At 36.4% G+C, this 16159-nt stretch overlaps 1 protein-coding gene across 8 annotated transcripts in view; it reads left to right on the top strand.

Moving 5' to 3' along the window:
* Positions 1-16159, top strand: part of LOC128982747 (peroxisomal acyl-coenzyme A oxidase 3-like) — a 177620-nt gene that overhangs the window by 132769 nt on the left and 28692 nt on the right. For all 8 annotated transcript variants that reach the window (XM_054401695.1, XM_054401699.1, XM_054401698.1 and 5 more), the window contains 5 exons: positions 6270-6392; positions 7865-7985; positions 13722-13955; positions 15466-15620; positions 15945-16077. In XM_054401695.1, coding sequence (XP_054257670.1) covers positions 6270-6392; positions 7865-7985; positions 13722-13955; positions 15466-15620; positions 15945-16077 — 766 coding nt within the window. The remainder of the gene's footprint in view (positions 1-6269; positions 6393-7864; positions 7986-13721; positions 13956-15465; positions 15621-15944; positions 16078-16159) is intronic.

The raw sequence follows: 16159 nt of genomic DNA, 5'->3' as shown, positions 1-16159 counted from the left end.
TGTGAGTAGGTTTAACAAGAATCCTGGAGTGCCTCACTGGGAAGCAGTAAAAAGAATTCTTCGATACTTGAAAGGAACGTTTCAACTCTGCGTTTCTCCGCTGCAGCTCAACTCTGCTATTTCACCAACATCAATGGACCCCCTTAAGAAATACCAAAGTTAAAATTCACTATAGCCTAGGCAAAGTAGACTTGTATCTCTTAAAAATATTAGGAAAGCTTGAAATCGTTTTAATCTGCTCTGGAGATCCTAAATAAGTTAAAAATGAGTTTGCGCCGGATTCTGATTCTGACGTGAGCTAAGTGTATGGGAGGCAGGAAACTAGGTCGATTTTGCTCATTTTTTAGTTTTTCTCTTATAACTCAAAAACAGTGCATCCCAATAAAAAAGTGTTTACATACTTTTCTAAAGATCATTAAATTCCATGTCAAATGACAATAAAATCATCAAAATCGTTTCTGTCCTTCTGCTACAACAGGTCGTGAAAGTTCAGTAATTTTAATTTTAACCAAAAACGATAGCCATACGCTGCCATCTGGCGGAACACGCTGTAATCATCAAAAATAGGATGACAAGGAGAATGTTCAAATTACTGAACTTTGACGACCGAACCTTGTACCTTGCAACCTTGTTGTTGTACCTGAACCTTGGTTGTAGCAGAACGACTGAACCGATTTTAATGATTCTAAGGTCATTCGACGCGGAATTTAATGTTCTTTAGAAAAGTATGCAAATACTTTTTTGTGGGATGCACTGTTTATGAGTTTTAAGCGAAAAACTAAAAAATGAGCAAAATCAACCTAGTTTTTTGCTTCCTAAGCACTTAGCTCACTTCAGAATCCGTCGCAAACTCATTTTTAATTTATTTAGGATCTCCAAAGCAGATTAAAACGATTTCCAACTTTCCCCCAGTTTTAAGGAGCTACAGCTCTTTTATGGGCTAATTTGCCTGGGCTACTATGCACTATGTACAATTTAAAAAGATTGTAACAAATGTTTTTAACTATTTGAGCGCCCAAGTTTTCAGAGGTTTCAAACATATTTTACTGTATTATGGTATTGGGTCTCTTATCCTGCTGAAAATCACTTTATTGTGATACAGAACATTCTCATTATTAACAAAGATGTAGCGTAATCAAAAGGTTATTGTAGAAATAATAAAGTGGACTTGTATCTGGGTTATTAATTTAATTTTGACAACAGAAAATATTATGGACTTTTGGTTGAATTTTTAACACTGAACTATAGTTATGTTACCACTTTGACGTTATTAAGGTCTTGAAAGAAGCTCTGGTCGAATGTTGTCTCTAGTTGAGAAGATATGTTTCATGAATGTCCAAATGTTCTCACAGTACACAGAATTTAGAGTCAAATTAAAAAAGGTTTATTTAATGAACACAAAAGGAAAAGGTAAATGAAATAAGTCAAAATAAAAGGAGAGAGAAATGAATTATGTTACACAAAGAAACGATATTACAAGAGAGAAAAATTGCACTTTTTGAACCAGAATGTTTACATTTTCAAATTTTTATTATTGTATTGTTGTTGACATGTGGGGATTATGCTCATATGGTCAGCTGGCCTTTTACTGAACATACCGGCCTCCATAAAACGATAGTTTTATAACAATGAACACCAAATTGTGTAAAAAACGGAGCACTGAAGAATATTCTGAATATTATTTACAGCTATTTACAGGTCTTTCTAAGTTGTATGGCTTAGTTTTGAGGGAGAGGGAACACTATAACAACTTTCATATCAAAGGGACCACAATAGGTAACGCCACTGGTAGTGAATGGTTGAGCTGGAGTTACTCTTGCGGTAGGAAGATCTCCCATGAGAGGAGTGATGTTCTTTGGTTTCACTTTGAAACATTTTACACATTTATGAATACGTGTCCGTATGACTCGACGAGCCGAAAGAATCCAATAGTTTTGGCAAAGGATTGCTTGGGTCAGTTGTGGTCCGGAATGTAAGTGAGTAGTGTGGACAACGTCTATGAGAAGATCAACGATATGGTGCTTCTTTTGAAGTACTATTGGGTGTTTGACGTTGAATTTCAGCGATAGCTTCTTAAGCCGGCCTCCCACACGAATTATGCCGGAAGCATCCAGAAAAGGGTCTAAACGTTGAAGATTAGAGGTACTGGGTTTGGTTTTGTGAAGTAGAGTCAATTCGTTCGTAAAACATGTAGCTTGTACACACTTGATGATCGTACGCTCTGAGTTCTTAAGTTCAGAGACGGTGAGATGCCCATGTCTTCGGTCGGAGCTACGTGCATTGTGGATAAACCGCAAGACATAGCTTGTTACTCTAAGTAGTTTGGACCACGATGAGTACTTGGAGAGAAGATCCCATTCTGGAGGTTGGGTTGAAACTAGGACATTTAGAGGAGTAGTTTTACATTCTTGAGTGTCTTGCAAGTTTATGGGAATGAAACGATTAGATGGCCAATGATCATCTGAAAGAATTAACCATGGAGGGCCATTCCACCATAGAGGATGATCAATGAGTTGAGCAGGAAGCAAACCACGTGACGCACAATCAGCGGGATTGTCCGTTGAGGGAACGTAGCGCCAGGAGTGAGAGGGGATCAATTCTTTGAAATTAGAGTTGGATTCAAACTTTCGTTCAATTGAGTGAAGTCTATGTTCAGCAGCAGATTTTGAAGTGCCCAGAGGTTGATGTTGGTCCTTGAAAGGGAGTTGAACAACATATGTTCCATCTGGAGAGCGGGAGTGAGTTGATTTGAAGTGATCTTCAGCGAGGCGATCATCTTCAGAGATAAGATTGCACTGCGGTACCTCTTCTTGTTGCCAAAAGCGAAGTAGAGTATTATGTAGCTCGTCCGTAGTGGATAGTAGAGACGAATGGCATGAGGTGGGAGAAGAGTTAGACAAAGTTGGTGCATTGCCCATTAACACAAATCCCAATCGTGTTCCAATAACGAATGGAAGGTTTGAGCCCAATGGGTAGGATTGATGAGTAAGAAGTTCTGGAAACAAAGCACCTCCTATGAGAATGTCAATATTCTGAGGAATATGAAAGGTCGGATCTGTGAGGACAAAAGGTTTTACCAGTTTGTAAACCTCAAAAGAGAGTTGAGTACGAGGCAAAGGAGCGGAAATTCTATCTAGAATATGGAAAGGTTGATTTGAAGCAATTACTTCACTGCCTAGTATGGATAGTTCTAGGAGTGCATGTCCCTTTGTCGAGGATTGCGATGCAGAGATTCCCACGATTGTGTGAGTAGAGCGGTGACGAGAGACGTTTAATAGCTGTGCAGCCCTCTCTGTCATGAAGTTGAGTTGACTTCCACTGTCGAGCAGACATCAAAAGACATGAGAGATTCCATTAGTAGCGGTAATTTTAATGAGAGCGGTGCCTAGAAGTACCGTAGTTGCAGGCTGAGAAATCGAGAGCGACATTTCTGGTTGAGCAGAAGCGACTACAGAAGGTGTAGCAGTTGAAGGTTTTGAGGGTTTGGCTACAGGAGGAGGCTGCACCGACTTTACAACATTTTCGAAATGTAACAAGGTGTGGTGTTTTTGTTTACATTTAAGACATGTGCCTGTTGAGCGACAATCTTTGAGTGTGTGATTGCCAAGACATGAAATACATTTATTTTGCTCCTTAACAAGTTTGTAACGCTCGTTTGGAGATTTCTTAGCAAAAACCTTACACATGTAGATTTTGTGATCGGTTTGTTGACAGGCAAAGCATGATGGAAATGTCTTTACAGAAGTGGAGTGATCACCCGAGCTTACAAGTGCAGTATAGCGGGTGCTTGGTTTGGAGTAATTTTTACTAGATGTAAGGGCAGGCTTTGAATTAGCCTTGTGACAAAAAGTTGAAGAGTGTATGTTGGCATCTTCACTGTTTGAGCATTCTTCATTCATCCACAGATGGTAACGAATGAGTTTCACATGATTTGAATGAGCGGTAATGTTCAAGTTTTTGCCGTAAATTTCTATCAAGTCTACGGAGCAAATGAGCTGACAGCAAAGGATTGTCATTTGTAGTGATGTCACTTTCTAAAGCAATAAGTGATTGTGTATGTTCCAGAAAATGATTTAGAAATTCACGTATTGATTTTGTATTTTCAGATGTAGCAATGGGAAGATCCAATATGGCATTTAAATGTAAAGCAGTTAAGCGTCTGTGATTGTGGTATCGATCGCGCAACAAATTGTATGCACTTTCGTAGTTAGATGCACTGATGTTCAAGTTTTTAATTAAATTGAGAGGTTCTTCAGTTAGACAACTTAGTAGGTATTGAAATTTTGATACTGGAGACAGAGATGTGTTGAGGTGTACAGTGCTATCAAAAAGATTGATGAAATTAATCCACTGAGTTTCCCGAGAAGGTTTTCAAGTCAAGTTGCGGTAGGCGAACAGGTTGCATGAAAGCAGTACAGTTGGAATTATTCACCATTTCTTGAGGAGGAGATTGAGGTTCGTCAACAGGGATTAGTGACTCTATAGTACTACAAAGATGGATACATAGTTCACCAATAGTGTTTTCATCATCATTTAGAATAATGTCATCGACTTCTTCGTCAGAACAATGTTCAAAAACGCGCCTGAAATTTAGTTCAAAGTCGTCTCGCTTTTTCCTGATTTCATCTAAATAGTTATGAAGTGATTTTATTTGCACAGAGGATAGGTTGTTTGCTTTAGCACTTTCATTAATAGAATCTATATTTTCTTGAATTTTTCCAAGTCTAACTTTGAACTGTTTAGTTAGTCTTTCATAGGTAGAAACCTTAATAGGGCCTAGGTTAACAGGAGCCATCATTGAACACAAATACAGTCAAAATACACAAGGCACAAAAGTTATTTCACTTCGTTACATAAAACAAAATGAATTAGGCTAGTTCAATTAAACCTTTTGTGGGCCTAAACTCGGAACCAATCAACAAAAAATATAAACACTGAAGGATTGGTACAATGTTTACAAAATGACTATAATGTCACAGAGTCTTTCAGTCATTGGAGTAGGCCTATTAGGCTAATGTGATCGAGAGAGTGAGAGGGATAGAGGTAGAGGGGGAGTACAAAATATGCGGGAACGACAATATTGAGAGTTTATGAGGTTATGTTCGTCTTTAATCTTCACCAAAAGTCCAAATAATTAATCCAATCAATTGGTTAATCAACAATCCGACGCGAACGGACCAAAGATGTAGCGTAATCAAAAGGTTATTGTAGAAATAATAAAGTGGACTGTATATGGGTTATTAATTTAATTTTGACAACAGAAAATATTATGGACTTTTGGTTGAACTTTTAACACTGAACTATAGTTATGTTACCACTTTGACGTTATTAAGGTCTTGAAAGAAGATCTGGTCGGATGTTGTCTCTAGTTGAGAAGATATGTTTCATGAATGTCCAAATGTTCTCACAGTACACAGAATTTAGAGTCAAATTAAAAAAGGTTTATTTAATGAACACAAAAGGAAAAGGTAAATGAAATAAGTCAAAATAAAAAGAGAGAGAAATGAATTATGTTACACAAAGAAACGATATTACAAGAGAGAAAAATTGCACTTTTTGAACCAGAATGTTTACCTTGGAATGTTTACATTTTCAAATTTTTATTATTGTATTGTTGTTGACATGTGGGGATTATGCTCATATGGTCAGCTGGCCTTTTACTGAACAATGGTATTGGGTCTCTTATCCTGCTGAAAATCACTTTATTGTGATACAGAACATTCTCATTATTAACAATAATAATTAGTGGCTGATTGATTGTGTATAATTCAAACCTAATCTAAAATGACTCTGAAATAACTAAAATTGACTTTGTAAACTTTAAACAGGTTAAGGTTAGGTTATAGTAAAATATTTTAAAATAGTGTACCTCATTCTTACTTTGTTTTACACTTACGTATACAATTACGTATATGTATCATGCATAATATATTATGGTAAAATTTAATTTGTTTGACATTGTGGTTAATCCCCAGCATTGTTAATCAAATCATAGATAATTGGAGTCTACTCTACTGTATGAGTAAATAATTGTGAGTAAGCAATATTTGCAATATTTGTCCAAGCAATATTTGCTAAGATTTTCTATCTTTCGTTTACTGTGACATACTTGATATCCTGGTACTGTTATTTTTTCTGCTTTAGAAAATAACAAAAAGTCCCCTTTTATCTAAAAGATGATTCTTAATCATTATTGTTTGGCTAATGTATGATTGTTTTGTCTGCTTAGAATGGTTCTTAAATTACTTAAACCATTGTCCTGTTTTTAGCAATGGAGGTTGTTTCCCCATCTGGCCTCACTTTTTGCTTTAAAAGCATTAACCAGATTTATGAACGTCACAAGGTTTGACATCTTCAAGAACATTCAGGACCCTGCTGACATGCTAAGCAAGTTAAGTATTTGACTAGGTAATTTTCAATTTCTGGTAAATCTATTAAGATTTTTTATTTTTTACCTAAACAGTGCAAAAGTAAGTTTGCTTATCATGGTAACTGCCTTATCTTGAGGCTCAAAAATAGGAAAAAGTATATTTTCATAGTTTTAACTTTAAACTGATTTTAGTCAAAACCCATTTGAGATTGAAAATAATTTTAAATACCTACATGAGTTGTTGATCATTGATTTTCACACAAACCATTTCCCATCAGATTTCAAATTCAAGCATTGGTTTAGCTTATACAAACTAAAATATAAAGGCTTTCATTGTATAATTTTACTGAAAACGCCCCCCCCCCTCCTTCCAAACCTCCTTAAATATCAAATGATGTAAAAACCCCCTCTTATTGCACATCTACACCGTACAGAAATCCCTTATGCCAAATTTGATAATTCTAGGTAGTATATTTTGTGAGAGATAGTTATTATATGTTAGTCAGTGGTATTTCACAAATATATCTCTTTTTTTATCATCATAATTTGAGATGGAGACTACACCAATGTGTGAGTCTTAATTAACCCAAATATGAGTGAAGGATGAGTGTAGAATGGAATGTGATGCATATGAAGATATATTTAAGCACATTTTATAATCAACTAGCTGACCCGACAGATGTCGTCCTGTCCTAATGTGGTTTTATGTTGAATGCTCGTTCATTTTCAAGATGAGCTCGTTCGCATGGCTCAATCATGTCCTGATTGAATTTCGTTCGCTACGCTCACTCATCTTTTGGCTGCAAATTAGCTGTTGTCATAAATTTAAAAAAGATAATCGTGCTGCACTCTGTTGGTGAACTTATTAACTTTTTAATGCTATTGAACATCACAGAATCAAATTGCTTAGTTGAACCAGCTGTTAAGATTCTTTAATTCCATTTAAATATGAGTACTCATAAGGTTAACATGGAAAACTCCAGAGCCACTGGGGCGGAGCCCTTTTGACGGATCTGTACCAAACTTCACACAAACCATTCTTGAATAATGCTTAATAATGCCTGAAAGTTTCATTACAATCTGTCAAGCGGTTTCGGAGTCCATAAAGAACAAACAAACAAACAAACATACATACAAACAAACATACATTGGATTTTATATATATAGATGAGAAAGATAAAAATGTCAAATGCTGATTTATTGGTACTCCCCACACTTTTGATGACCTGTAAAAACACCAGATAGATGAAGACTGATGTTTTTACCTTATTTTTTAATCTATCCTGACTTTGGGTGAAGCTGAAAATCATTTTAGGATTTCAATATAAAATATTAAATGCAAAACCTTTTGTATGGTGATTTTTTTATTATTTTCTTGATTGTATCTTTAAGATCTTTAATCTGTAGCTTAAACTAATAGAATTTTTGTCACATCATGGCGTGGTGAGATAGCTTTCAACAATAATTGACTTGCAAAAATCCATGTTTCCTCAGGCAGATGAGTTGATGGAGATGCATGTGTTGTCATCAGCAGCCAAGGCTGTGGCTAGCTGGACTGCGGCTGAGGCGATCCAAGATTGCAGAGAGGCCTGCGGGGGGCACGGCTACCTCAGGTGTTAGTACAGTAGCCTGTTAAGAAAAAAAGAGATCTTTACTACTAATTGATTGATCTCTGCAAATGCAAATTTATTCACACCTATATGTTATATAATTTAATATTCCATAAAGTTATGAAAACATAAAAAGTTGCCTTCTGGTGGGGTTTAAATGAATTTAATTTAATTTAAATACGACTTATGAAGACATTAATCACACAGAGCCTGCGCAGTGGAATATTTGATGTTATGAGTGTAGGCCAGTATAATTACATTACCCCAGAAGTCTGTATGTGGGATCAAGAGAGATCTGTTTACTGTCCTCCTCCAATCACCTTCTTGAACTACTAACACTTCTTAATATTAACACCTTCTTAAAAATTAAAATTACCCATGATGTGACACTTGAACCTTGAAAAATGATAAAAAAAACTGAATACTGGATCTTTAAATGATATTGAATTGTTGAATGTTGTTAGATATTGGTAAAATCTATTTAAATAAAATTAGAGTTGTGTCTGTACATTGCTAAAAATTATAAACTTTTACATTATTTTTCCGTTTTATACATTAAAGAAGCCGAAACAAGTCTCATCTCTATTTCTGTCTGTCGGTCTGTCTGTTAAGGCCCAAGAGGCATTTTACGCGGCCTTCTCCTGAAAAACGAGAGTACCTATCAAGATCCAAATCATTTTAATGTATTCACTGGATTGGCGAGATTGTCTTTAGCCATTAAAATATGGCCTCACTATTTTTTAAATAAAATGACGGATGTTTAAAAACCCGATTTTGTGCGATTTTTGTCAAGTTTTCTCCCAATGTCCATCAGATAACCATCTATGAAATAACGAACAGCTGTTCGGATCAAGATTATTTTTTCTAGCTGCCACTGATATGTTTACATTAAATGTTGTTTACAAATACCTCAAAAATGTCTAATAACGTTTTGAAAGCAAAATCCAAACCATATGAGATTAAAAACGATTTTCATAAAGAAAGATTTTCTTACATAAAGAATTTATTTAATTAATCGAAAGTTCAATAATGTGTATTGTAACCGTAAATTAAATTAGAGATTCTTTGTGTATAAAATTGTTCTGAAGTTTTGATAGCCGGGAAAAAGACCTTGAATCAGTGTTGTATAGGGCTGGGAACTTACATTTTTTATAAAATCATCGTCGCCAATAGCTTACTAACAAGGATTTCACTAATTGACGGCGTTTCAATGGCGGTTGTGTGAAGTGTAAAGTGAAAAATCATAACTGCAGTGGGTGATAGTAACAGAGGTTTGCCGGTTTACGGATGATGCTATAAACTCACTTTTCCAATGTGTCTCTTTCGGTTTCTACTCACCGCTATGTGCTGCAATAACTGGACCATACAGCCTATAAGCCCATAGACTGTATCTTGGGTACGTAGGCCTACCCAATTATTCATGACAACCTATTCGACGACGATCCTTGATACCGGTACTTTTCCCTACAATACATGGCCTACCTACTTAGGAAATCAAATTAAAAACGTTAAAAAACACAACATTGTGTGATTTTTTTCACATTTCCTTCTCATGTTAACTACATGTACGAAACATAGTTTAGAGAATACGCGACCTTTTAAATAACAAAAAGCTGTTTGGATGAGGTTGTTTAGTTCAAACTGTCACCAAAATGTTTATATTAAAAGCTGTTTACAAATAAAATTCAATTAATAGGAAATAACTTAGATTTTCGATAACTTTTTGTCAGAAAAACCAAAACCAAGAGAGATCGATAGCCTCGGAACTGGATTAACGCATTTAATTGGTCGGATGTACTATAGTTCTTAACTGTAAACGTTGGTTTTTTGGTACTGGTTTTTTCCTTGGTGGTATCAACAAGAATAATTTTTATGTACCAACACATCACTATTTACAAATTAGTTATCGTTAGTGTTGCACCTTATTTATTACAGTAGTATCCAATTTAACTGATGTCTTACTGTATAAGTTTTGCTTTTTCTTGATATGTCATTATATTAGGTTTAGTTTTGCCAGCACATCTGAAAATATGCAAGCCAACTGCTGTTCTTTATATAATAAGGTTTCAACTGACTAATATAAGATCCCCGTGCGTAGAACGGGCACACAGCTAGTTATTTATATTACTCTTGATTGATATTAGAATAATCAGACAAAATGCAATATTAATCAAAGTGATTGTATGATGATGTGTTTGGTTAAGCCGTTACTCTCTAAAATATGTCACTCTTTAAATAGACACTATATGGTCAAACTGCAGGAAATTAAAGATGGTAGGTATTTGAAAAAGATTGTATATTATAAAATTTTAATCATTTTACAAGTGCGGCATACAATATTACAATATGGTGGAGAAATAATGCATCAAAGGAAAAACAAATTTGATCCTAGTGGGGGATATGAATGTGATAATTGTAATTTGTCCTATCAACTCCCCAGACATGCACTGTCCCAGGAAATTAAAGAAAACTTAGTTATTGATTTTATATTTTAGATCACCAGACTCCCCAAGTTTATGGTTTACAACCGGCCAGTTTGTGCAAAAGGGACTTATTTGCCAACAGACTTATAAAGTACCACTGATATTTTCAATACAAAGGGGCCGATCGACTACTGAGTCGAGTCTTTGATGAAATGTTTATTTTATAGTTATTTGTGTAACTAGTGGGAATGATCTCGAGTGCAGCAGAGGCCTTTTTCACTCATGTTACACATTATATTTTTCCTACAGTCACTATAAAGCATATAAATAATTAGCCTTTCAAAACACGGTTAAGTCAAACTGGCCTACTTTCAGTGAAATATATTATAATACTAGGCAAGAGTCAATAAAAATTCCTATTTTAATAACTTTAGTACTGTAATGTTATAATTTATGCTTTCCAATTCCATCGTAATACAGTACAGAACCTTTTGTCAAAATTAAAGCTACAAGCAACCATTTTGTTAAAAGACAAGATGTTTATTTATAGCCTCTCACTGGAGGCTCGAGGCACGAAAACTATCTTGACCTTGGAGTTGTTAACCCCCCTTCCCTGCCCTCCCCACAAGTAGTGTTGTTTGTTTACTCCAGCGATAAGATAATTAGTTTTCAAAATCGTAACGCACTTTATGATGTTATAAATTTGCCGTACAGATAACAAATCAGATCAGATGTGCTCGCGCTATGAACGATGATGACAAACTGACAATAGGCTGTGCTATATTTTTTGTGATCAATACAAAATAACTTATTCTTAGTTGTATCCTGTGGAGATAAGCGTATGGTTCAGTTCTCATCGCCCAGCGTGGGAGCGGATATGCCGAGATTCCTAGAAAGCGGCGGTTAAACCGAACTGCTATCAAAGCAAGGTCGGTTAAAACAAACTGTATTATTTTACGATCGAAGGCAGATAATCCGATTATCGGTTAATACAAGGTTGGTTAAGAGGGGGTCTACTGTATATACAATTATGAATCTGAAGATATGTGACAAAAACCGTTACTGACCAACTATGACATGTATTAGACAGACCAACTGGAACAAGATTGTGTAAATTAAATATGTAGAATAAATGTGAGAAATGGTAGATTGGCAATACTAAAACACAGACAATACAAAACATTTACTTAAGTACACAGGTCGACCACACAAACTGACATACTGACGAAGATTCACATACGCATGACATTTAAAACTAACTAGGCCTTGTTGAATATATCATTGAGAACATAGAAAATGGCAACACTATCACCAGCCTGTATCTTGACTTAAGCAAGGCTTTTGATTCCTTGGGACATGATCTTATTCTAACTAAACTTCAAAACTTAGGAATCCAGCGAACAGCTCTGAAATGGTTTTGCAAGTTATCTAAAAGGGCGAAGCCAAATGGTAGAAATAAAACACACAACAAAAGGGGTTACAGATACTGTCAGATCTGAATTGCTACCGACTAACAGAGGTGTTCCCCAGGGCTCTGTCCTAGGGCCAGTTCTGTTTGGCCTGTTTATTAATGACTTCCCAGAACACCTTGAGGAGTACAGCAAGATGGTCATGTATGCAGACGACACTGTGCTGCTTACAGCAAACAGAAACATAGATCAACTAGAAGTAAACACCTATATAGCTTTCAATATGACACAGGACTACTGTATGAAAAATGACTTAGTCCTCAATGAAAGTAAGACCAAGCAAATTACTTTTGGAAATAAAAAGTCTACAGTATCTGAAATGCCCAATCTGACAGCAGCTGAAGAAATCAAACATCTAGGTGTCATAATTGATAAAAATTTATCCTGGGATCGTCATGTAGCTTGTCTTTGCCAAAAACTCGGGCCAGCTCGCTTTGCCATAAAACGAATCAAAGAGACTAGTACCCCTGAGGCAACGAGGACTGCATACCATACATTGTTTGAAAGCCATATACGCTATGGTATTACTGTCTGGGGTGGATCCACTATGGACAATCTTAACCGGGTCCTGGTTATGCAAAAAAGGGCTATCAGAATAATAGCAGGAATAAGTAAAGAACAAAGCTGTAGAGATGCCTTCAAAAACCTGAACATCCTGACAGTGACTTCCATCTACATCCTAGAAACTGTTTTTTACTGTGTAACCGAAGACCCGCCTAAACAAAGATATATACATGAATACAACACCAGATATGCAGGAAACTACGTGCTGCCTGGCCACAGAACAGCGATGTTTGAAAAGAAACCACTGTATGCAGGTGTGAAGATGCTTAACAAATTACCAGACCACTTGAAAATTGGAGGCCCGTTGCTGATGAAGAGGAAGCTACGGAGATGGCTGGTAGACAAAGCTTTCTACACCCTAAATGAGTTCTTTGCATGGCAAGACAACACACAACACTGAAGAAGCTTTTCCCCTTTCACTTTGTATCTGTAAAATTTGACGCTGTAACATTTCTTGATGAAATTGTAATAAAGAAATTGTCTATTGTCTATTGTCTATAGGAGCATTGTCAACCGGGGGAAATTTTCTCGACAACGGTTCATCACGGTATTGGACTGAACAATTCTTAATTTTCGAGCTGGTGTGATTTTGAATCTTTTGAAAAACCGTCACCATAATTTACAATTCAATGAGAAATAGACATTTGCGATCAGTTCGATGCATGTACAATTTTCCTCACGAATGCAACATCAATCCAGTGATTTCAAATGAATCGACTTAAAAACAAAACACTCCCCCAATTAGCAATTCGGTGAATTATTGACCTTTGCTATCATTTCGACGCACGTACAAGTTTCACCCGAACGCAATTTTCCAAGCTACGAATAAGATATTGATAGAATTCACCGAACACCGGCGACGTGACCTAAATGTTTTAGTGTCCTTGCTCCAAGTGACGCTAACGGTTTTTCTCGTCGCTTGCAACTTTTGGCCTTTGCACTCGTATCACTCCGTGTTTTGTCGTGATTGGACAGAGTTGTCTGTTGCCTTGGCGCGGATTTTAAACATTGAATTTAAAATGGGCACAAGTCCCTCGATAATCCCACTTAAACAGGCAACAATATGTTGGATATAGGAAAAGGGCTGAAAATTAAAAGACGTATTGGAAAAGAATTAGTGAAAAGAAAAAGAATTAGTGGATTACAGTTACCATTACTGAATTTGAGACAGTTCACGTAAAACAAGCTGAAGTTAACATAGTTTGGCTGTGAGCAAGTGGCAAGTGCACGTATGCGAGTTCTGTGTACAAACAATTTACACTGATGTCATGCCTTGCTGTCTCAGGTGCAGGTATTGGGGAGCTGCGAGACAACAATGACAGCAACTGTACTTACGAAGGGGAGAACAACGTGTTACAACAACAGGCCAGCAACTGGCTGGTGTCTCTATGGAGGAGGAGGGGTGGTGAGAGGGGTAACTTCCCCTCCCCTCTAGGTTCTGTCACATTCATGTATGACAACAATAGAGGGCAGAGACACATGAGGGCCAACACAGTACAGGAGATGTCTCATCCTCCTGGTACAATAATTACAATATTTTTTTTAAGCTGTACTGTAGTAGTGATTAAGTGCAGCGCTTTAAGGTCGGCGCACACAGAGACAGACGGACTCGTGAAAACAGAATCCTGCTGGCAGACAGATTTTTTTGTAATGCACACAGCCACAGGAGTTTGCAAGCAGACACACTATCCCTTCTACCCTTCATCTCGTGCTTTCACTACTTCGGTGCTGTGAAATAGTGTGCAGTGTTTTGCAGCCATGATTCCCAAAAATTTTGGAAAATACTAACCAAAAAAACAGAACCATGTGTGAAACAGGATGACAGTCTTTCACAAGTAAGCGTCCCATCAAAATGAAACTTAAGGACAATAATTACAGGTTTCCCTGGTTCCAAATTTCCAGGATAAAACTCGCCGCTCAAAAAATCCTAACTTACTTATTTAAACCTGCTAGTATATCACAACCCCTTCTGAAAATTTGATGTAATTTTTTTGGATCGCAGCCACATTGGTGATCATAATATCTTACTATCACGGCAAAGTTTTAAATTGGAGTGATTGCGGCAACATTGGTGATGATTTCCAGCGATTGTGGCAAAATTGGTAATGATTTCCCGTGATTGCGGCAACACCTGTCATTTCTCTAATGTTCGGACATCCATGAACAAATCTTAAAAAACGCCATACAATTTGTGATGGTTTCTCGCGCTCGCAACAATTCCGTGATCATTACTCGCGATCCGGCAAAACCCATGATATTTTGTTGTGATGTCTGACATCCGTGAACGTATGTATCTTGGATTTGCCGCAAAATTTGAAATCATCTTGCAATCGCGTCAACATTCATGATGATTTCACGTGGTCGCAGCAATGGTCGTGACCATTACCTGCGATCACAGCATCTCAAAGTTTCCCCCTGGACGGCTTCCTGTGTGCGTTGCTACATTTGACAACATGGGGGGCGAAATTTAGTCCGTCCGTCTGTGTGAGTCCGTCTGTCTCTGTGTGCGCCGGAGGTTACGTATAAGAAGACTGTTATTTTATGTGACATGTTTGTTAGGGTTTTTAGCAAATTTGTTTATGGTTTGCGATATAATTTTCTTCAATAATTATAGTATAGATGCTAATTTCATGTTGATGTCTGCTTTTTTTGAAAATTAAATTTGAAAGCACATGTCAAGAACCTAATATTGCCTACTTGCAAAATTTGTTTAGTATTTTTGTTATGTTTTGGCCGAACATCAATCTTAAAATTATAATAGCATTTTTATACATTTAATTTTTGTTTACAAACTAGGCCTACCTATTTTGATAAAAAAATCAAGTTATTGCTCAAACCTCTCAGACTATCCAATGGGCTAGAAACGATCATCAAAAGGCATAAAAAAGGCCGCTTACAAAAATAATTAATGTTTGAATTCTTTACTTCAGTTATTTGACAGATGATGACTCATTCTTGTTTCGTACAAAAACTATGTTCACATTTCTATTTCCACTGTCGTATTCAACAGTGTTTCCCTTTCGTTTCAGTGATTATGGAAGCTTATAAATGGCTTATTTGTTGGCTAGCAGAGAAAACTCTTGAGACAATAAATTCACAAGTAAAAAATGGTAAAGACTTGTTTACAGCCCGAAACAATTCCCAAGTCTTCAATGCCAAAGTGCTCTCCATCGTGTACATAGAGGTGATTGAGGTTTATTTATTTATTTCTAAATTAGCATATTATTAAAACTTTGTCAGGATTTTGTGTTTTGTGTTAGGTTTTTTTTTGTTAGGATTTTCAAACATAACCTAGAAATGCCTAATAGAAACATAATAATTATGCCTATTGCCTATAGCATTACAAATACAGATGTAGAATACAGTAAATGAAATAAAAACAATGGTTTTTGTACTTAACGTATATTCAGTACATTACTGTTTTATGTCAGAAAAGAATGACAATACTCCATATTGTAACGATTGAGTAAGTTTTAAGATTTAAGTGTCTTTATGATTTGTTTTGCAGCATTTCATCATCAAATGTTTTTGGGAACAGTGCTGTGAAGCTCAAGATAAAGCAGTAAAAGCAGTTTTGACCAAACTATGTGCCTTGTATGCACTCACCCGTATAGAAAGGCACATGGTTTATTTATATCAAGGTTAGTTTGTTAGCAACTTAAGCTAGGTTTACACTAGCATGTAGCAGTGGCGCACTAAATCGCGCCAGTTTTAGTGTCATTC

The sequence above is a fragment of the Macrosteles quadrilineatus genome, unplaced genomic scaffold (assembly GCF_028750875.1).
Source record: "Macrosteles quadrilineatus isolate MER2022 unplaced genomic scaffold, UCM_ALF_1.0 Scaffold_1__1_contigs__length_201487025, whole genome shotgun sequence".
Classification (NCBI taxonomy): Eukaryota; Metazoa; Arthropoda; class Insecta; order Hemiptera; family Cicadellidae; genus Macrosteles; species Macrosteles quadrilineatus.
The sequence above is the reverse complement of the archived record's forward strand: the minus strand, read 5'-3'. Positions and strand labels throughout refer to the sequence as shown.